Here is a 21,974-nt window from a genome sequence, read left to right as displayed (position 1 = left end):
ATCGTGGTTTTTAAAAAGTAATAACTCCGATGATAAAAATCGTTTCTAGAAAAATTGGAAAATACAAATATTGTAAATATAAAATTCATCTGTAATCCCAGCGTTAACATTGTCACCATTCTGCTATACTTCTCCGCAGTTTTAAAAAACACCTCATGGATATATGATGTGTGTACTATCTTTTTACAGGCCGTATTTGAACTCCTTGGGTTACACGGCGTGGGCGTGGCCATCCGAGGCCGCCTCTCCGCGCGGAGGTGTGTCAGCTGTCAGCAGCTGCTGTCGATCCTTCTGCCCCTGACCCAACTGCTGGGCTACAGCAGGCGCCGGGGACACTGCTTCCTTTCTTCCTTCTGCTCCACCTCCCTAACTTTCCATTTCCAGCCACACATAGTCTCAGGCATCTAGCTAGCTCCAGCCCTCCCACCTTAGGCTGCAAAACGAAAAATCCCCTAAAAGCGGCAGTCACGTCGCGGGGAGGAAGGTGGCCAACGCTCCTTCTGGAAGCGGGAGGCGGAGGCCCCAGCCGCGCCGCGCGGCGCGCGCTCCCGCGTGGGCGCGGCCCACCCTTGCTCTCCTCGGGCGCGCCGCGGCCGCGAGCCCCGGGCGCCATTTTGGACTCGGTGTGCGGGCTGAGGCGCAGGGGGCCTACGCGGTGGCCGCGGCTTCGTGAAGGAGCCCCCTGCGACGACGAGGGGTCCCGGGAGAAGGACGCAGGGACTGAGAAGGACGCTTCCGCCTGGGCAGCCAGAGCCGCAGAGGTGGAGCCGCGTTGGCGCCCGCCCCGGGACCAGCGCCTCGGATGCGGGCGGAGCGCGGGGGTCCGCGGCGGCGCGAGCGGGACGCGGGGGGCCCCGGGGGTCTGATGTGAGAGCCGCGGGAGTAGCTGCCGCCGCCGTCCCCGGAGCCCGGGGCGGTGTGTGGGGGAAGCCGCCCCCGGCAGCAGGTAACGGCAGAGGGGCCGGGCCGGGGAGGGTCTGCCACCGTCGTGGGCAGCAGGGCGGGCCGGGGTCCTGGGGGCGCAGGGGCTGGGCTCGTGCGGGCCGCCCCTCGGGAGCGGCGGGCGGGGCGCGGCGCCGGACCTTGGAGCTGGCCTGGGGGCGTTTCCCCGCCGTGCCTGCTTCAGAACTTGTCAACAAGGCGTGGGGCCGTGCGGCGACCGCGTGCCGCCGCCCGCGACACCGCCGCGCCCGGAGCCCGGCGTGTCAGCCTCGGCAGGGGCTGCTGACGGGCACCGCGGAGCTCGCGCTCTCCGGGCTCTTCCCCGCGTCGTCTGCGCCCGCGCTTCTAGCTTGAGAAGTGAGGGGCGTCAAGATGTCAAAACAGCCTGGCCAGGGTAGGGCGCCGGAGAAATGTCAGGGAAAGCCAGTCCGTGGAGGTGGCGCAGGGAGGAGGGGCCGCCCCGGCCGCGTAGGCGAGTGGAAAACTTGGTCAACTTGTGATGGGCAGCTTCGCGCCTGCTTTTGGCATGGGCAGCCGTCTCAGGTGGGGTTGCAGACGAGATCAGGCAGCAGACTATTAAATGATTGGCTTGCATCTCCCAGCTGAGAGGGGACATTACTATTATTTTGCTGCTGCTGATGTCCAATCGAATGGCCCAGATCTTTTCATTAGAGTCTTTTTCCTATTATCCCTGAAATATTTCTGAATATGCCATCGACTCCCAGTTATCTACAAATGACCAGTAGACCGAGTTTCACCATCACACTCTCCCTACCGTCTAGTTCTGAGAGTTAATCTCTTTCCACTGTTTTATTCTTGTATTCCAGCCAAAGAATGCATTTTAATTTTGATATTAGTCAATGCAGAGCATAAATGGAAAGGAAATGTGATGCCAAAACAGGCTTTTGAGAGCTAAGTGCAAATGGGCTTTTAAAATTACTACATACTACAGTGTACTAAAAGTGCCTAACACAATGAGGGACACACAACTAAGTGTTCTCTTCCGCTCTTCATCTGATGAGCAAGTTGACCGCGCCTTTCAGAGTGTATGGAAATGTTCAGAGTTTGTTCTGTAGTCTCTGCTCATTAATTTGCTTTTTGGCGCTTTGTAGTAATATCAGTTCTTCACCAAATGCTCTCTTGCGTCAATTACGTATATGGGGCCCGGAAACGTTGCAGTTTAAATTAAACTGGGAGCCCTGAAGGGGCCTGGTTTTGGTGCTTTAAAATCTTATTGACGTTTGGTGTCCAGCTTTCTTCTCTGCACTCCTCCTGTTCAAATCTAAGAGGTGTTTTCTCTTTGACTTAATGTAAGGGATAAATAGTCCATTCTTTGCAGAATGGTGGATGCTCTGAATTATTTAATTTTCTGTACAGCAGAGCTTCATGTGTAAATATACACGATAAAATATTTTTGAAAGCAGTGTAACTTTTTGCATGAATAAATGAAATCATCTTGGAAAAAATTGACATTTAAAAATTTTACCAGGTGCCCACTTTCTGTTATTTTCATACATATGTGAGGATAATATAGAGATCATTTTTATTGGCATTTGGCCTTACATTTTTTTCTATTGCTTAATATACTATAATTCTGACATATTACAGTCATATTACATATGACAATTTACAGACTTTTGTTCAGCTATTCATAAACTAGTAAGTGCTTAAAATATACTTTGGCGATCGTATAGTCTTATATCTAGACCAAGAGATAGTATTCCTCAGTGTTGCATATTTCTTTTTAATATGTTCACTTGTTTCTCCTCTCAACTTGGAAAAGTATTGAAATATACTTTATTTAAAACAGGGTTGTAATAGACAAAAGAAAGTATCTATTGTTAGGATCAGCAAAGATAATTCTGTGAATAAGATTGTCATTTTATTTTGTTTATATGTCCATATACTCCAAAGTAAAATGAATCATTCCGTCTTTAAGTTGAATAGTTCTGGGTTTAGAAGACAATCAGCAGAAACAGGCAATCAGCCTTCTATAATAAGGAGTAGAAATTATAAAGATGGCTTCATTCTTTTTTGAATCTCTGTATCTCAAAATTCTGAGTAGTTTTAGATAATCAGAAGAGAAATTATAAGCCCTGGGTAGCAAACTCTTTGTTCTTTGACCCAAATTTTATATGCTAAAATTAAAGTAAGCCTTCAGAATAAGTTAAAGCAGAAAAATGGCTCATAATGACAGTGTTATCTCAACCTCTAGTGGGACGATATTACTAGGAGAGATTTCTTTTTTTATATTGAAGACTGTGTTGTAGATTATACTACCTTTTCTCTAAACACATTTTAAAAAATGTATTCTTAGATTCACATGTAAGTTTTAGTCTTCCATAAAACTACCCTCTTGCTGTCACTTCTTCATTCTGTTTTCTCCCTTCCTCTCCCAATAGGATGTACATCATTTACTTCACTTAACTCACATAGTTGGAAGTAGGAGCAATGAGGAATAGGCAGTTTATTGCACATGTACTAAAACCTCCTGGGCTGATTTTAACGGCATGAAGGCCAAGGGCCTCTGCCATTCTATTTCCCTGCAGCCACCAATCCTCTTTCACAAGTTTTGCTAGCTACTGGATAGAGAGAGAGTCTGCAGAGACATATCTGGTTGAGTCGTGCATGTGCACATCCTTTGTCTCACACACAAATCAGAAATTGTTATATGCTAATGTGCCAGAAGAAGGGAGTTGGAGCCACAAGCCATCGTTTTCAAAAGCTATGACTCCAAATCCAAACCACTACCCTGCCGGAACTGCTCTCTAGAGACAAAAGAAAAGTACTGCAGAGTCTAAACTAAATAGGAGTGCTAGTGAGTGGTCTGCAGTTACCCCACTTCGTTTAGAGCCTGCACTACTTATTTTTCCAAATAACAGATCAAACCCCACCTTTTTATCTGATTATAATGTAATTCATTGACATTAAAAGAAACCTGTAAAATATAGAGAAGCATATTGGCAAAAAAAAACAAAAAAATTCACCTGTAATCCCACCACTATTATGATCTCACTATTAGGAATATAATATAATGCCACTCACTATTATAGTTACCATATTAATGTGGTAAATTCACTTTCAATGTTTGTTTCTCATACATGAGCGTGTGTTCTCGCTCGTTCTCACGCACTCACTCTCTCACACACACACTTCATTTTAAAACAAAAATAGGATCATTCTTTGCCTCTTGGTTGGTAACCTCTGTTTTTACTGTGTTGTGCACTTTAACGTCTTTAACATTGGACTGCTTTCCTATACCTGAATTCAACAATCATGTATCTCCTTTCAAAAGCCCTAATATTATTTAATTTCTTGCATGAACCCTGTGTGTTATTATCTCTGTTATACAAACTGAAGCCCAGGAAGGTCCAGTAATGTGTTCAAGGCCACATAACCAGTGAGAGGTAGAGCCAGGCTTCAGACTCAGGGAGCTTGATTCCAGAGCCTATTCTCTTTAACCATACTACTGTTTTTGCAACAAAAAGACTATTTTCAAAGAAACAAATGGAGTGAAGATAGCACAAATACATAAAATAGAAACATACCTATCATTCAGAAATACAACTTTGGGAAAACATTGTAACAGTAAGAGATGTGTTGGAAGAAGAAACCACATTTCAGACCAAACAATGCTTATTTTTAAGCAGAGGTTGGGTCTGGCAGCAACACATAGCACAGGCTGTTGAATGTAGAAAGATCTGTCAGCTACTTAATTCAGATCCTCTCTGGAGGTTCCTGGAACTCTGGTCTGCCTTGAATTCAGGAACTCAAATACATATAGCAGGTATGGTTAGATGACTCTTAAGAAACCTTTAAAAAGTGTCACTGTAGATTCTCTTTTATATTCGTTTTAGTTAGTTGACTACAACTTTTGAAATATAAATTCTTTGTTTTGTTTCAAAATCATGATAAACTTTTCCCCCAAGTAGTACAGTATAAATACAAATGTTTAAAAACACTTGTATAGAATTTATAAAACAACGATTGGTCTCCAGTGGCATTTTTCATTATATTTTGTTTTGATATTTTTCTTGAATAATTGGTCCAGTTCTTCCTGCACATTTGCATTTGTATTTATAAACACATATATACACATCTCAGTGATAGAAGAATGAATTTTGAATTTATTTCTATTCAAAAATTATGAAAAAATTGCCTTTTTCTGAATAGGATGAAACGAGGAGGAAGAGATCATAATTCATCAGAAGAAGGGACTACAGAGAAATCCAAGAAACTGAGGACTACAAATGAGCATTCTCAGACTTGTGATTGGGGTAATCTCCTTCAAGACATTATTCTTCAAGTATTTAAGTATTTGCCTCTTCTTGACCGGGCTCATGCTTCACAAGTTTGCCGCAACTGGAACCAGGTATTTCACATGCCTGACTTGTGGAGATGTTTTGAATTTGAACTGAATCAGCCAGCTACATCTTATTTGAAAGCTACACATCCAGAGCTGATCAAACAGATTATTAAAAGACATTCAAACCATCTACAATATGTCAGCTTCAAGGTAATACTTTAAATCCTTCTTTTAAAAAATAAAGCATATTTAGTGGCTCTTGTGTCCTAAGCCAGTACATCTTCTCATGTCTTTAAAATAATGCTTTTTTTTTTTTTTTTGCTGAGGAAGATTAGTCCTAAGTTAACATCTGTGCCAGTCTTCCTCTGTTTTGTATGTGGGTCGCTGCCACAGCATGGCTGATGAGTGTTGTAGGTCTGCATCCAGGATCCAAACCTGTGAACCCAGGCTGCTGAAGCGGAGCATGCCAAACATAACCACTACACCATGGGGCCAGCCCCTCCAATAATGCTTTTTTAGAGGAAGTGCTTAAAGACTTAGAATTATCATATACCTTAGAAGCTGTCACAAATGATTATATTTGATCTAAATTACTCCATTTTATTATAATTATTAATAATTTCTTAAAAGAACAGAAGCAACCACTAAATAAGCATAAATCGTTGACCAGAGCTATCAGTCACATTGAATTATTGTGAACAGATTTGAGGAAAAAGAAATATACAATAAAATAAATTAAAAATGTGGAGATTTTTTTTTTTTTAAAGATTTTATTTATTTATTTTTTCCCCCAAAGCCCCAGCAGATAGTTGTATGTCATAGCTGCACATCCTTCTAGTTGCTGTATGTGGGACGCGGCCTCAGCATGGCCGGAGAAGCGGTGCGTCGGTGCGCGCCCGGGATCCGAACCCGGGCTGCCAGCAGCGAGCGCGTGCACTTAACCGCTAAGCCACCAGGCCGGCCCAAATGTGGAGATTTTGATTGCTATCTCTAATAGGGACTGAGTTTTTCTTATTGATGGCTTTATGATACGAGATTTTCAAAGAAAAAGGAGATATAGAAACCATGTAAAAAGTTTAGATGAATACATTTTAGAGAGAAATAGAAAAAGGTACATGGAGAATGCCAAAGAGAACTGTTTGTTTCTTTCCATTGCTAGAAAGGATGTATTGGAAATCATGCAATGATGACATAAGTCAAGTGGGGTGGCTTTTTGAGATGTCCGGAAGAGTTTAAGGAATCACGGTGGTTTGTATAAGTACAGGGGCTGGTAATGTTTGCGGGATGAATAATGGAATGTGGACATGTTTACTAAATCCTTAACACACTTGATAATTATTGTTGAAAAGTAATGCATGAATATCTGATTTTCCTATATGTAGCAGTTGTTAAACAGATCAAGTTAAACCTAGATAAAACAATGGTTCTTAACCCAGAGTTCTTTGCCAAAACTAGTCTTTTCTGCTCCCAAGAGTACATTCCTTCTTAGATGGAGATTACCTGTTTATTCTCCCATATATGTGCCTGAGCAGGAGGAGAGACCTGGTGATGGGAATGGTTGGGTGTATTATGGCCTTCTTCCCAGCAAAATGCACAAAGGCACTTAAGCCACTGGGAGTAGGATTGCTAGGTTTAGCAAAGAAAAATAGAGGATACCAAGTTAAATTTGAATTTCAGATAATCAATGAATAATTTTTAGTATAAGTATGTCCCATGTATTATTTGGGACATACTTAATTCTTATTTAATTGTATGTCCTCTATGTTATCTGGCAACTCTAACTTGCAGCAAGGGTCGGGGAATGAGGAGAGGATCCAAACAAACAAAAATCCAGGAACTTCTCATGTGTTGCCCCTCCCCCGACTCCCTTTGGTTTCAGTCATCTTTGAGTTGTCTGAGAGTGTTCTAATGGTAAATTCTATAAAAAGATGTCTAATATGTTAATCTCATAGGTGTAAAGACAATTCCATACAGTGGATTGGCTGGGTCACTGTTGTTCTTTTACAGCCCTGTGACACTATTCAGCTGTATCCAACTTGTATAACCCTCATAAAACCATTTGTCCTGTAAGTTTAAACATTTTTATTAGGAACTGTTTATTTTCCTGAGGAGGTAATTTCTGATTTGCAAAAAGAGCGACATCACAGGATTCTTCTGGGCTCTCCTGTTAGTATTTGTGTTTAATTCATCGCTGACTGTATGCCAAAGAGGCTTATAGTCAAAGTTATTAGTGTAGATCAGTGATTCTCAAACTATATATGAATCTGAAACACTTGGAGTGCTTGTTGAGCCAAAGATTGCTGGGTCCCACCCCTAGAGTTTCTGATTCAGATGGTCTGGGTTGGGTGTGAGAATTTGCATTTCTAACGAATGCCCAGGTGATGTTGATGCTGCTGGCCCAGGGACCACACTTTGAGAACCACTGGTTTAGAGAAACTTAGCCAAAAGATAATATTATAAACAGCTCTGAAACTGTAATAGAAAGCATATATCATTTTTACAACCAGCTCTTCAGAACATTTTTGGGTTAAGGTAATGTACATCAATCTGGAAATTAAAGTAATGATACTACCTTTAAATGTTCTATTTTAAGATGGTTTTTAGCCTAGGGAACAGCTTGCTTTTTGATAGTGCTGCTTATATCCTTGAGGAGTTTTTTGGCCTTAGCCCAAGATATGTCTATGCAGAAGAGTGTGTAAGAGCAGCTACTTCTCATTTGGTTCAGATTTTCATGCTTGACTGGTTGGAGGCCCTCATTTTACTTCATATTCATCTTTCTATTAATAACATTAATAATGAATCCCAGGTTGTGATTTACTTGAACCTTCTGAGTAAATGTTCATTTTCTGGTGTCTTGAAACGTGTATCACAGACACTGTATTTACATGTATGATTGGATCTACTACCAAATATATAATTATTTTTCAAAGATTCTAAATTCATGTATTCCATTCCGTTATGTTGTCAATTTGGAATAAATCAACTTAAAAGCCAAGTCCTTTCAACATTAAATATATGTCTTATCATAACGAAAGTTAAGTCTTAATAACTGGCCTTATACGTCTCCAAGGGGACTCAGAAAAGGCTGACATTGTATATCATAGTGGATTGAAAGAATAAATATTAATTCTTTAAATTATAATATAGTAAACTAACTCTGTTTCTTCATTTTGTAAAAATTAAGATATGCACAGAGAAATGTAAATATATGCATGGGTAAATGTTTTCTTTTCTCAGGTGGACAGCAGCAAAGAATCAGCTGAAGCAGCTTGTGATATATTATCGCAACTCGTGAATTGCTCTTTAAAAACACTTGGACTTATTTCAACTGCTCGGCCAAGCTTTATGGATTTACCCAAGGTATCTGCTGGTTTTGTTGTATTAGCTCTTACTGAGAAATTCAGTGAAACCCTACCCATTTCCTGTACTGAGAAAGTGTAAGAAAAGTAGTACATACAATGGAAAGCCAGTTACTGTTTAGAATGTTAAGCAATAGGATTTTTTTAAAAGCTTTTCCTTTTTTTCATCACCTTGTGCTTCTTCATGGGTAAGGTTAAAGAGTGAATGAATTTGCAGAGGATTCTATAGGAAGTACTAAAAGAGACTAAGTAAAACGGAGAAATAGGCATATTAGGGAAAAAAGATATGAAGATGCTCTTTTTTAGACTTTCAGAGCAGATTGGTGAAATTATAATCAAAGAAAAGTAGACAGTGCCAGTATTGAGAGCAGATATTGCTTACTTATGAAATATTTTGTTAAGTGTGTAAAGATTTATTCTTGAGGAAAGTTAGTATCAGTATAGCTTGGATTAATTTACAGGTTTTATTTAAAGAACACATTTTTTTTGGTGAAGAGTTAACTATTTATATTCATATGTATGTTCTAACATGATCCTGCATGTATAGAGAGAGTCTCTCTCTTTAATAACTATTCTCTTAAAATAGAAAAATAAGAAGTGTGCATTTTTAGAAAGCCAACTAATAAAGGCCCCTGATTATGTTAGCTAACGTTCCGCAGGTTAGTATCCAACGATAATTTGAAAGTTTCTCTCAGAGTACACCACAAACTAAAATATAGACCCCCTTTAAACACCTAACAGTTTAATCTACTAGGATGATTCAGGAAAAAATATTACAAAATTGAGTGTATATTATACCCCAAGTGGTTCAATGGAATATCAGTAACAAATGTATCACCAGTTAATTTCAAAGTCAATTGATTTTTAAAAAGGTTTATTAAATATGTACATTTGAGATAAAATGTTTTCCTCGTGTAAAATAAGGGAAATAGGCAAGAGAATCTCTGTTCATTTCAATATAAGATCCTAAGTACATGAGTTAGATCACTGTTATTCTCAAACTTAATGTGCATAAAAATCATCTGAGGAACTTCTAAATTTTGGATTATTATCCCTATTCCAAATTTCCCCTTCCTAAGAGCAGTCCAGGTGATTCTGATGATGGTTCAAGGACTTCACTCTAAGAAGCACTGAGTTACATGGTATAGTAGCACCTTGTTCAAGCTTCATATGGGAAATGAAATGTTCTGAATTGATTTTCTATGTACATACCATAATTAAAAAACAAATATACATACAGTATATATAAAACATTCCATATTAAAAGGTATGTTGAGCATAATTTAATTTCCTTTTTTTTCTTACTACTCAGGATTATCATTATGCATATCTAATATGAGTACTAATATGTAGTAGTTTTGTCTTTGGGAACTATTGATGTATCTAGGACTACTTCCTTATTAAATGGGCATAGGATGCTTATACTGTTTTTCTTCTTTCCTATTACGGCTTTTGTAGAAGATTGAAATAGGGTGTTGCTATATCTTGGAAATCCTGGGGGAACTCAAGAGAACATGAAAGAAGTGTATTTGAGCAGAGCTAAATCTAAGGGAAATGGAAAAAAGAAGGCAGTGATGCAGTCATGAGTATGCTAATGAATAAATATGATTGTACAAGATATAATTGTTTGATATGAAAATATTAGGAGAAAGATGTTAACATTTAAGTAGTTAAACAGTTACTTAATCAAAATTTAAGTAGTTAAGCCATTATTTAATCGCAGTAGGGAAAAGTTAGGGAATGTGACCAAAAAGATAATATTTCATTATATTTTCTTGGCTATTAGCCTGCCCTTTTCACTGCTGTAGTGAATTTATAAAGCTAAGTGGAGGGTGAGATTGGTTATGTAGAGGAATGTGTTGGCACATGTATTGGCCTCTCTTTCCTTACTCTCCTGGATTCTTTGTCTGTTGACTATGGCTTAGCTTGGATTCAAAGTTGCATACTTTAACCATGCTTTAATTCCTGATTCCCTAAAGTGGTTCCTTTAGGTCAGATTCTGTGTCCAACAGATACTTATATGGATGTGATAAATAGAATGATACTAATTGGTACATTTGTGGAAAAAATACATTAAAATAAAATAGGCTTGAAAATATTATAGATAATATAACATTTAAAGGAATTTTAAATTTGGAATTTTACTTAGGTATGGTTTTGAATATTTCAGAATCGAATTTTATATGATCTTCCATATTCCAAATGAGTTTTTCATAGCTTCTGAGTTGATTGTTATTTTAACTTTTAATGATTATGCTAATAGTTATTTCTATTTTTAATGGTCATTACTATCAGACCAGAAATAATGCATTTCTCTGTTATAAAACACTAGAGTAGAGTTTCCAGATAAGATGATGTGAAGTGTCTGAAAGGTATTCTCATCCTGGATTCCAGAATTCCTCCTTTTACTTAGCAGTGATTGTTGTGATTTAGAGACACTCATCCTGAGGCTTGAAATCTTTTTTTTTCCTTCAGGTAAAAAGGCTCTTCTTAAAGATGGCAGATAGTCACCTCTGTTTTTAACCATGCTCCCAACAACAGAGTGAAGGGATGCTACCCCTAAAATAGTTAGGAAATACATCATTAGGGTTCATATGAACCATATGTGTATTATATGAAAACCCCTCAATTCTCATTTGTAAAAACTGAAACAGTGTTTTAATTTTTTTGCTTTGCAGTCTCACTTTATCTCTGCACTGACGGTTGTGTTTGTAAACTCCAAATCCTTGTCCTCGCTTAAGATAGATGATACCCCAGTAGACGACCCATCCCTCAAAGTACTAGTGGCCAACAACAGTGATACACTCAAGCTGCTAAAAATGAGCAGTTGTCCTCACGTCTCTCCAGCAGGTATATTGTGTTTGTTGCCAGGTAACATTTTAGTAAAATGTATTGATGTGTTTATCAAATTAAGAAAAACTTTGATTATTAACCTATATATGAGTTAATATGATTATTTCATCTCTTTTGCATAAAAATCTTTTTAATGTCATAATACAATAGCATAAATTCTGTAGCATTCCTAGCCTAGATGCTTACTTTCAACTTATTTTCTAATCTTATTTGGCAGTTTGTGTCCAACCTGTGCTAGAAAATGGATAAATTAAGAAAAGGAAAGGAAAGGACAATCTGAGGTCTGCCTGAGGTACCCCTTTAGGTAAAACAGAATTTTCTCTAATTGTAGTTGAGTTAACAGGGTAGGTTTTGAGTCAGAGCAATCTCATAATTGCTTTCCTTCTTACTATGTAGAGAAAGAAGAGTTGTGCTGAAGTTGTTGCCTTCATCTTTTGCAAGATAATGCTTTCCCTAAGTTGAGTTTTGGAGCCGAGAGCCCACCAAATGTGGGAATAGCATTATAAAAGCTCTGTCCAATTTTTCTTGTATAGAATTTTCTAAGCATCACTGCATTATTCAGTTTAACATCATTGAAATTCCAAATGGTTTGTATTGTAAAGTAAGTCTAAACCCACACTTCGTATTACTCTCTGACGCTTCACACCTGACTCATCCTCCCACTATTGACATCCTTCCCAATCCTGTGGCTATGTTACTTGGGAAACCTGTTTTTAAGGGACAATGTTAAATCCTTGATCTCTTTATAGAACACTTCCCACTTTCTTGCCGTAACTAAAGCCTGGCCTTCCCCCCGGAGTGATTCCCTCTTGGATGGAGATTACTTGCTCATTCTCCCATGTCTCCTACATGGAGGGTCTTCGTAATGGGAATGGCTAGCTCTATTGCAGTATTTTCCTAACTTCTTGTGCCACCACTGAAGGTGATAATCTAAATAAAATAGAAGTTAAGAAGAATGGGCTTTGGCAATTACTTCTTATATAACCTTGGTCACATTTTACTATCTACTGTATAGGTTTGCTATGAGAGTAAGGTCCATACATCATAGCTTCACAGTATATGACGTCCTTTGTATCCTGACCTCTACCTGTCTCTTTAATCTTGTTTGCTGCTCACTCATGTGCAGCTTGTACTTGAGCCCTACATACCTATAGTTCTTTGTACCTTTGTGGTCAGTGCACTGTACCTTGTGGAATACCTTTTTATTTTTCTACTTCTTCCTCTAGCTAACTCCAGCCCAGCCTTCACTGTTCAGCTCAGGTGTTGCAGTTTTGTTCCTGTTTCCTCCTCCTCTCTGGTTTAGATCCCCCACCGGTTTTTCCATAGCACTCTGAACATAACTTGTAGCAGTTACCACACTGTATGAGACCATTGGGTCTCTGGTTTCTCTGTGAAACTGTGAGCTCATTGTTCCTTTATCCTGGTACATCTCATGTTCACTTATTTTTATTAAACATACACATCAGTTCGGATAGTATAGTATAAGCTTGCGTGGTCTTACCTAATGGCTTTTGGACTAGCTTTTCAGGAAGGGAAGGGAAGAGAAAGAGCACTTGTAAGACTTTTTAATTTAAGAGTTTAACTATAAAAGATTTTAATTTAAAATTTAACGTATTTGCCTATTTTCTTTCTATCCATATTTGGACAGTTTCTTTCTCCAAGTTAAAATTAAGGACTATTTTCTATTCTTTCTTCACTGAACATTTTATCAGACTTTTTTCCCATTTCATATAGTCCTTATAATTGTATGTCACTGGACTTCTAGGCACCATTTGACAGTAGTAACTGTTGTCTCTTTCATATCTTACTCATGCTTTTCTTCCTTCCTCTCTGCTTGTTCCTTCTCTGTTTCCTTTGCTGGTTTCTCTTTCCATTCTTTATATTTTGATGTTTCACTGTGTTCTGTACTGGGTCCCTTTGTTTTACTCTGTAAACTCTGGGCTGTGTCATCATCATCTATGGCTTCAGTTATGTTCTTTATGTTAATACCTCCAACTTTCAGTGTCTCTGGAACTCCAGAGCTATGTCTTGAGCTGCCAATGGCCCAGTGCCTCTAGAATGTCTCACTGGTACTTTAGACTAATGAACTTCTTTTTCCCCATCCAAATCTCTTGCTTTTCCCTTTTTACTATCTTAGTGAATGGCACCATCCATCTAGTTGTCAGGGACCTGGCAGACATCGTTGATTCCTCCTACCCTTACTTTCTACCTCCCTTCAGTCACTGAGGTTTGGTGACTCCGTCATTGAAATTTGCCTTGAATCTCTATGCTGTGGACTGAGTGTGTCTTCCCCTCCCTCCCACCCCCATTCATATGTTGAAGCCCTAATCCCCAATGTTATGGTATTTGGAGGTAATTAGGTCATGTGGGTGGAGCCCTCATAAATGGGATTAGTGCTTTTATAAGAAGAGACAGGAGAGAGATGATCTCTCTTTGAGCCATGTGAAGACACAGTGAGAAGGTAGCCATCTACAAACCAGGAAGAGTTCTGGTTCTCACCAGAACCCAACCATGCTAGCACTCTTATTTTGGACTTCCAGCCTCGAGAAGTATGAGAAATAAATGTTTATCGTGTAAGCCACCCAGTCTGTATGTTCTGTTAAGCAGCCAGGACAGACTAAGACCACTCTACCTTTCTTGTTGTCCACTCTTACTACTCTAGTCCAGGCCTCCATAATCTTTGTGCAGTACCCTCTTAACTGATTTCCTAACTTGCATCCTTGCTCTTCTCTAATCTCATTTCCATGCTACAGCCAGAGTAATCTTTATAAAATATAAATCTGATTTTTTTTCTCCAGCTTCCTTCAAAACTTCTCACTGTGCTTTAGGTAAGATCCAAATTCCTTACCGATGCTGACAAGGTTCCATATGATCTGCCTTGCCTTGCCTATCTATTGGGCTTCATCTTTCAAGATATTCTCTTACTTGCACACTCTGTGTTCAGCTCCCTTCAGTTCTTAGAACACTTGTGTTTTCTTCCATGTCTGGGTGTTCACAAAGGATGTACTGTTCACTTTCCTTCTTCACTCGCTTTTTGCCCTAGCTTAATCCTTCTAATTCTTATGTCTCACTGTATTAGTTCTGGGAAATCTTCCCTGATTCCCTTGTTATGACTCCCAGAGCATTCTTCTTTAATTATCTGCTGCCTTCCATTAGGATAAGGATGTCTTGTTCCTGTTGTATCTTTACCATCCTAGCACCAATGCTTGACATATAAGACACTCATTAATTATCAGCTAAACTAATGATCATTTAGTTACTTAGTATTCTATCTTTTTAATAAGCCAACATTTGTCTTACAGTTCTTTGAAGGTTGGACACTTAACTGGTTTCCACATTTTTGCTGTAATTAAAAAAATGAACTATTTTGGCACATAGCAGTTTGCTTCTATTAATTTCTTCCTTAGGGACAAATTACTAAGAAGTGGAAGAGCTAGGTCAGAGGGTCCAGATCTTTTTTATGCTTCTTGCTGTGTTTTTTTCCAAATGAGTTGTATGAATTTATAATGTCACCAACAATGGATTTCTATACCAGCTTTGTAACAGCTTTAATTAAGGTATAATTCATGTACCATACAGTTCACAATTTATTGGCTTTTAGTATATTGACAGAGCAGTGCATCCATCACTACAATCAATTTTAGAACATTATTATTAATTATCCCAAAAAAGAAACCACATACCTCTTAGTTGTCACCTCCTCAAAACCCTCATCTCAACCAGCCCTAGGCAACCACTAATTTACTTTCTGTCTCTAAATATGCCTATTCTGGACATTTCATGTAAATGGAATCACACTATATGTGGGCCTTTGTGACTGGCTTCTTTCACTTAACGTGATATTTTCAAGGTTCATCCATGTTGTAGCATGTGTCAGTATTTCATCGTGTGGATATACCACATTTATCTGTGATCAGTTGATGGGTATTTGGGTTGTTACCACTTTTTGACTATTATGAATAATGCTGCTATGAAAATTTATATACAAGTTTTTGTGGGGACATATAGTTTAATTTCTCTTGAGGATATACCTAGGAGTAGAATTGTTGAATCATATAGTAACTCTGTTTAACCATTTGAGGAACTGCCAGACTGTTTTCCAAAGCAGCTGCACCATTTTACATTTCCAGTAGCAGGTTGTGTGAGGGTTCCAACTTTTCCACATCCTCACCAACACTTATTATCTGTCTTTTTGATTATAGCCATCCTAGTGGATGTGAACTGGTATCTCATTGTGGTTTTGATTTGTATTTTCTTGATGACTCAAATGTCTTTCCATGTGCTTATTGATCATTTGTATATCTTCTTTGGAGAGATGTCTATTCAGATCCCTCACTTATGTTTTAATTAGGTTGTCTTTTTGTTAATTGAGTTGTAATAGTTTACTAGTTTTATCTTTATCACTATTTTGTGTTAAGTATTTAAACACTTGTAACTATGTATTAGTTTTCTATTGCTGCATAACTAATAACTGCAAATTTAGCAGCTTAAACCAACACCCATTTATTAGCTCCACAGTTCTGTAGGCCAGAGCTATAGGGCGTGGCTCAGCTGGCTTCTCTGCTTGGCCAGAGAAACTGAATCTCTCTGAATTCCTCTTCTGCAACCAGCCAGAGAAAATTTGACTTTTAAAGGGCTCATGCGATTAGATTAGAACTACCTGGATAATGTTATTTTAAAGCCAACTGTGCCATATAACATAACATAACAATCATGGGAGTGATATCACATTGACAGATTCTGGGAATTAGGGTGTGGAATCTTGGGAACTACTTTTAGAATTATGCCTGACACAGCTGCTTTAATAGTTATTAAGTGATATCTCAAAGTTTCCTTTATTGGCATCTTTGGTTACCATTTCCCATGTGTTTGTTTTCTTTTTATATCAGGCTTTATGAGGTTGCAAAGAACAGAGATGTGCTCAGGTTACCTTGGGTGATCAGGGTTCATACCTTGTGGAGAACAGAAACTTTGCAGTAGCTGAGTAGTGAAGCACAGATATCTTTTACTCCCTCTTCTGGTGACTCTCTTAGACTGATGATTCTGTTTCTCTCTTCACTGATTCTGTTGCCTATATTCTCCTCCCACTACTATAAAGCTTTTGGCTTATTGGTGGCCTCTGTCTTGTCACTTCTTAAGCAGAAGTTAAGCTCATGAACTTAAGAGTCATGCAGTCTGTGTTTGAATTCCAGCTTTGCTATCTTTAGCTAGCTGCCTCAACTTAAATATAGAAATAATACTTATTTTTCTAAATTTATTTGAGTATTTGTGGGATAACATATGTAGTGTCTGACATACTTGTACAATAAATAGTAGATAATATGATGTGTGTTTTATTGTTCCTATCCTTGTTTCCAAACACAAGAAGGAAATGGTTTGTGGGTCATTTATCAAGTACTATAGGGTGTCCCTTTGGGGCAGAGTTGTTAGACTAGGCCACTTCAGAGATCAGATATTGACCTTTGGTAAAGTCATCTGCTAGGGGTTTTGGGCAGTTTTGAAGCGTAGTGCCCTAAGTATAGGGAACCATTTAAGGAACTGCTTTCTGTGTGAGAGCTTTAAAAGTCATCATGTGGGCCGGCCCCCTGGCTTAGGGGTTAAGTGCGTGCGCTCCGCTACTGGCGGCCCAGGTTTGGATCCCGGGCGTGCACTGACGCACTGTTTGACGGGCCGTGCTGAGGCGGTGTCCACATACAGCAGCTAGCAGGATGTGCAGCTATGACATACAACTATCTACTGGGGCTTTGGGGAGAAAAAGGGGAAGAAAAAAAGGAAGAGGATTGGCAATAGATGTTAGCTCAGGGCTGGTCTTCCTCAGCAAAAAGAGGAGGATTGGCATGGATGTTAGCTCAGGGCTGATCTTCCTCATCAAAAAAAAAAAAAAATGTCATTATGTATATTTCCATTAATGTGAATTGGTTAGTTATCTTTTCACTCATTTATCTAGTGGCATCTTGGTATTTTTTTCTTAGAAATTTGACAAGCAAACTCTTTTTTGTTTATTTGATTAAAATCTTTTTATTTTTCAAATGTTTTATTTAGTTACATCAATCATATTTTATCTGGTTTTACCTTATCTTGCTTTTTTTATTAGGTTTAGGTTTTGAATTTCAAAAAATGTCCTATGGCCTCTGTTGCAATGATCATTTAATTTTTCTTGCTTAAACTGTAAGTTTACTGTTAGTAATCAGTTTTTTTAAAAAACAGGACACTGTCCGTACATTACTGGAATAAACTTTACTGTCATGGTGTATTTTAAAATGACATAGTTGTTTATTAATAATTTACGATTTTTCTGAGTTCATTTCTTCTTAAGGTATTGGATTTAGAATTGGTCTCATTTTCTTATAGACAAAATTAGTAATAGATTTTTAAATGTTTGTGACTTCCTGTTCTGTTCAACCATACAACTGAATTTTAAATTGTATAGTTTTATGGTAAGGGAAATATGGTAAAATTTTATTGTGGGACATGTACTTGATTAAATTTTTGAACAGATGATGAACTTGTACAAAAATTTGTAAATAATTAGGTCTTTTTTCTTCCAAGGTATCCTTTGTGTGGCTGACCAATGTCATGGCTTACGTGAACTGGCCCTGAATTACCACTTGTTAAGTGATGAATTGCTGCTTGCTTTATCTTCTGAAAAACACGTTCGATTAGAACATTTGCGTATTGATGTAGTCAGTGAGAATCCTGGACAGACACACTTTCATACTATTCAGAAGAGCAGCTGGGATGCTTTCATCAGACATTCACCTAAAGTGAACTTAGTGATGTATTTTTTTTTATATGAAGAGGAATTTGATCCATTCTTTCGGTATGAAATACCTGCTACCCATCTTTATTTCGGAAGATCAGTAAGCAAAGATGTGCTTGGCCGAGTGGGAATGACCTGCCCTCGACTAGTTGAACTAGTAGTGTGTGCTAATGGATTACGGCCACTTGATGAAGAGTTAATTCGCATTGCAGAACGTTGCAAAAATTTGTCAGCTATTGGACTAGGGGAATGCGAAGTCTCATGTAGTGCCTTTGTTGAGTTTGTGAAGATGTGTGGTGGCCGCCTGTCTCAATTATCCATTATGGAAGAAGTATTAATTCCTGACCAAAAGTATAGTCTGGAGCAGATTCATTGGGAAGTGTCCAAGCATCTTGGTAGGGTGTGGTTTCCAGACATGATGCCCACTTGGTAAAGACTGAATGATGTAGGGCATGATGAATAGCACCTTAACTTTAAGCATATTGTATTATAATACAAGTTTTATTTCCTGTAGTTCTGATGTAATTCTACTATTTTGTGGCATGGAAATTTGATATCTGCATTGAGTATATAAGGACTGTTTGTTGGAGGACCCATGGACCAGTTTTGGTCAGAAAACTTCATCTGTTTCTTTACCCTAATAGCAATCAAATGTCAGAAATTTTTTTTTAAAATGTGGTTCAGATCTGAAAGTAATAACCAGTTATAAAGAGTAAACATTTTACAATCTGAAGGAAACAAAACCTATATATTATAATATTCAAGAAGTGAATACTAACAGATTTTCCAAAATGTTATGTTCTCTATGCATTTTTTAAAAAACGTGAACTTCACATTTAGTTAGGGTCTTCAGTTATACTTACACCTGTTATAAGGTGTTTAATATAGCTCAGGAAAGTGAGCACTTTGTGAGAAAAATGTAGGATATATTGTATCTAATGAAAGAGATTGGTTGAATGTTCTCAAATGTTAGAGCTATTTAAAGAGGTATATATAGGTAATTGGAACACTTAGAAAACTGATAAAATTGTCACACAGTGGTTAGGATAGAAGGATAATAAACAGAGCCAAGATGAAATTAAAAGAAAATAAATGGAATAGAAGGGAGGCAGCATTTAGCTTTGTATAAACTCTTAGGTCTGCTCTATAATCTGCTAAACCATATAATTCTTTTCTGTGATATGTTACTGTGCATGTGGCACTTGAGGCATCATGTGTAAAGGAAGGAATGCTTTACCAGTTCTTGGTTTTGTTCGTCTTTGTTTAAACTAGTTTTGAAATATTATACAGTAATTGAAATGAAAAGCTTATCTATTTAAAAAAGCCAAATTGAAATAAAGGTAGAACTTCAAAATGTTTATAAATTGTTTCCATGAAAGAATATTACTCTCTAGTGAATTTTAGTGATGGCTTATTTTTCCATTTTGGAATTATATCGTTATGTAAGTAGAATTTTCAAAATCATAAAAGGAGCACCAGTGTACAGTTCAGCATAAAGAGCAAATTTAAGAGATATATTTAAATTCATAATTGTATTTTTGAGTAAATATTGCTCAGTGGGCTGGAAAATTTTAATAGAAAAATGTTTGCAATTTTGTGATTGTTAATTTGGTTAAACTGATATTTTATATTATTTAAGTTAGGTAGCATTTTTATCACTTTCATATGAATAAAGGTAATCCATACATTGTAGAATCTGTAAAAATGTTGTTTTGGGCTACATTTAGTTTTTTAGATATTATATAAACTTTGATTCTGAGCACTAGTGCTAGTAGATCCTACCATCCTAAGGGGAATTAGAAGTGATTTACCCCCAATGGAATATATTAATGCTTGAAACTTGGAGAAAGCATCTCCGTAGTTATGGAAGCTAACAGTTTTACAGATCTAATCTATTTTTAAAATAGGTTACCTTCCTAAGAATAAAGTAAAAGGTGATTTTCTACATAATTTATGCTTTTCAAAAGTGATGGTATTCTGGCCACATATAAATGAGAAGAGGAAAGGCTGATCCAGACTTGGAAATGAAAAGCAATTATTGTAATATTTTCCCATCTTACTAAATAGTAAAAAGCTTCGATTGTGCAAGAAATAGCTGTGTTAGTGGATATAGCTCTTTTTCCTTGAATAACTTTGGAAAATGGATTTGACAGTACATAATCAGTTCTACTAACCAAAGCTTTATTGGGAAGTTTACTTTTTGTACAAATTGAATTATATAATGCTTGAAATACTTTGTCACTTTATAAGCAAAATACATAGCACTTAATTTGTTTATACTGTAAAGTATATGTTAAATGCTTTTATCAATTTCAGAATAAAGGTAGTTACTAAGGCTTTTGTGTTATTACAGTTCTTAAAAACTACACTAACATATACTTATTTGATTTTAAAACAAGTTAAATTTACAAATTTATGGTTTTAGTTTCAAATCTATATTTGATGGATATAATGCTTAATAATAAATAATGTTTCTGGTAGAGTAGCTTTTTTGAAGATACAAGATTAGGCAAATGGAATCTATTCTTGAAATAAGCTCTGATGCCTGAAGTGATTAATTTAGGAAATAAAAAATCGACCATGAAATGTAAATTTATTTTTCAGATTTTATAAAGAAAATGGTTAAATTAAAAATAAGGAATAGGTTCTTTCTGCATTTAGAATAAGAATTTATAAAACAGATGATTTAGAAATAGAATTCTTAGGGTCCTTGAACTCAGCTAGCCTTTTTAGAGAGAAATGTCTTTATATATAAATATATCCATACACTAAGAATAGTTTTTAAACTATTGAAATTATTTTCATCTCCTGTCTTAACAGCTTCCAGAAAAGAACTTCAATTTACCTTGATAATGTGGACTGAAATTTTAACAATATTATCAGAAAAACACAGGCATGATTGAAGATTAAATCAATTTACTGCATTCAAATAATTTTTTATATTTATGGAAAAGCTTAGGATTAGAAGGGAGAGTTGGTGTAAAGAAGGCTCAGGCCTGAACTAGGTCCTTCAAGAAGCTATAAGTAGGGGCTGGCCCCGTGGCTTAGCGGTTAAGTGCGTGCGCTCTGCTGCTGGGCGGCCTGGGTTTGGATCCCGGGCGTGCACTGATGCGCTGCTTCTCCGGCCATGCTGAGGCCGCGTCCCACATACAGCAACTAGAAGGATGTGCAGCTATGACATACAACTATCTACTGGGGCTTTCGGGGGAAAAAAAGGAGGAGGATTGGCAATAGATGTTAGCTCAGAGCCGGTCTTCCTCAGCAAGAAGAGGAGGATTAGCATGGATGTTAGCTCAGGGCTGATCTTCCTCACAAAAAAAAAAAAAAAAGGACATATCATATGACACCTAAAAAAGACAAAACCTTTGACTCCGAAAGTGAATTAAGAGCTTATCCTTAGAATAATCAGTCCAATAAAAGAAAGAATATATGATTAATAGCCTATCTTGTTTTAAATAGGGGAGAGAAAATAGAGGAAAGTTTGAGGAGCCAAAAGCTACTTGGACAACAAAGGGTAAATATGAGGAAGATGCTGGAAACAAACTGGCCAGCCCATTTGCCTTTGGCTGTGAACAGGGTAAAGCATGTGTGTGGTTTTGGAACATTGCTTTGTATAACATGCCAGTAATTTTTCTAAAAAAATAAAGTCATCTTCTTAAAGGAACTATAGTCTCAGAAAATTCATTAAATGCCACCAGAGCAGATTATAAAACTGGATAAAACTTCCTAAGACTTTTGCTTTTTTTTTTGTGAT

General features: G+C 37.6%; 1 protein-coding gene across 5 annotated transcripts; it reads left to right on the top strand.

Annotated features, from left to right (window-relative positions):
• The first annotated feature begins 324 nt into the window (after positions 1 to 324).
• FBXL3 (F-box and leucine rich repeat protein 3) lies at positions 325 to 21,884 on the top strand. Of its 5 annotated transcripts, XM_058548323.1 has the most exons (6): positions 325 to 946; positions 5,116 to 5,458; positions 8,486 to 8,608; positions 11,286 to 11,478; positions 18,010 to 18,280; positions 21,680 to 21,884. In XM_058548323.1, the coding sequence occupies exons 2-6, from the start codon at positions 5,117 to 5,119 to the stop codon at positions 21,846 to 21,848; spliced, it is 1,098 nt and encodes a 365-aa protein (XP_058404306.1). In that variant the 5' UTR covers positions 325 to 946; position 5,116; the 3' UTR covers positions 21,849 to 21,884. The 5 variants fall into 5 exon arrangements, with proteins under 5 accessions (XP_058404306.1, XP_058404304.1, XP_058404302.1 ...); XM_058548321.1 differs by lacking the exon at positions 21,680 to 21,884 and having other exon boundaries at positions 326 to 946; positions 5,116 to 5,314; positions 18,010 to 20,556; XM_058548319.1 differs by lacking the exon at positions 21,680 to 21,884 and having other exon boundaries at positions 327 to 946; positions 18,010 to 20,556.
• Positions 21,885 to 21,974: the final 90 nt, after the last annotated feature.

Source organism: Diceros bicornis, chromosome 9, assembly GCF_020826845.1.
Source record: "Diceros bicornis minor isolate mBicDic1 chromosome 9, mDicBic1.mat.cur, whole genome shotgun sequence".
Taxonomy (NCBI): Eukaryota; Metazoa; Chordata; class Mammalia; order Perissodactyla; family Rhinocerotidae; genus Diceros; species Diceros bicornis.
The sequence above is the reverse complement of the archived record's forward strand: the minus strand, read 5'-3'. Positions and strand labels throughout refer to the sequence as shown.

Excerpts from the sequence above, each read along its gene's own strand:
- FBXL3 (XM_058548319.1), top strand. The coding sequence starts at position 5,117 with ATGAAACGAGGAGGAAGAGATCATAATTCATCAGAAGAAGGGACTACA. Across the intron at positions 5,459-8,485 it reads TACAATATGTCAGCTTCAAG|GTGGACAGCAGCAAAGAATC; the intron begins GTAATACTTTAA and ends TTCTTTTCTCAG. Across the intron at positions 11,479-18,009 it reads TATATTGTGTTTGTTGCCAG|GTATCCTTTGTGTGGCTGAC; the intron begins GTAACATTTTAG and ends TTTTCTTCCAAG.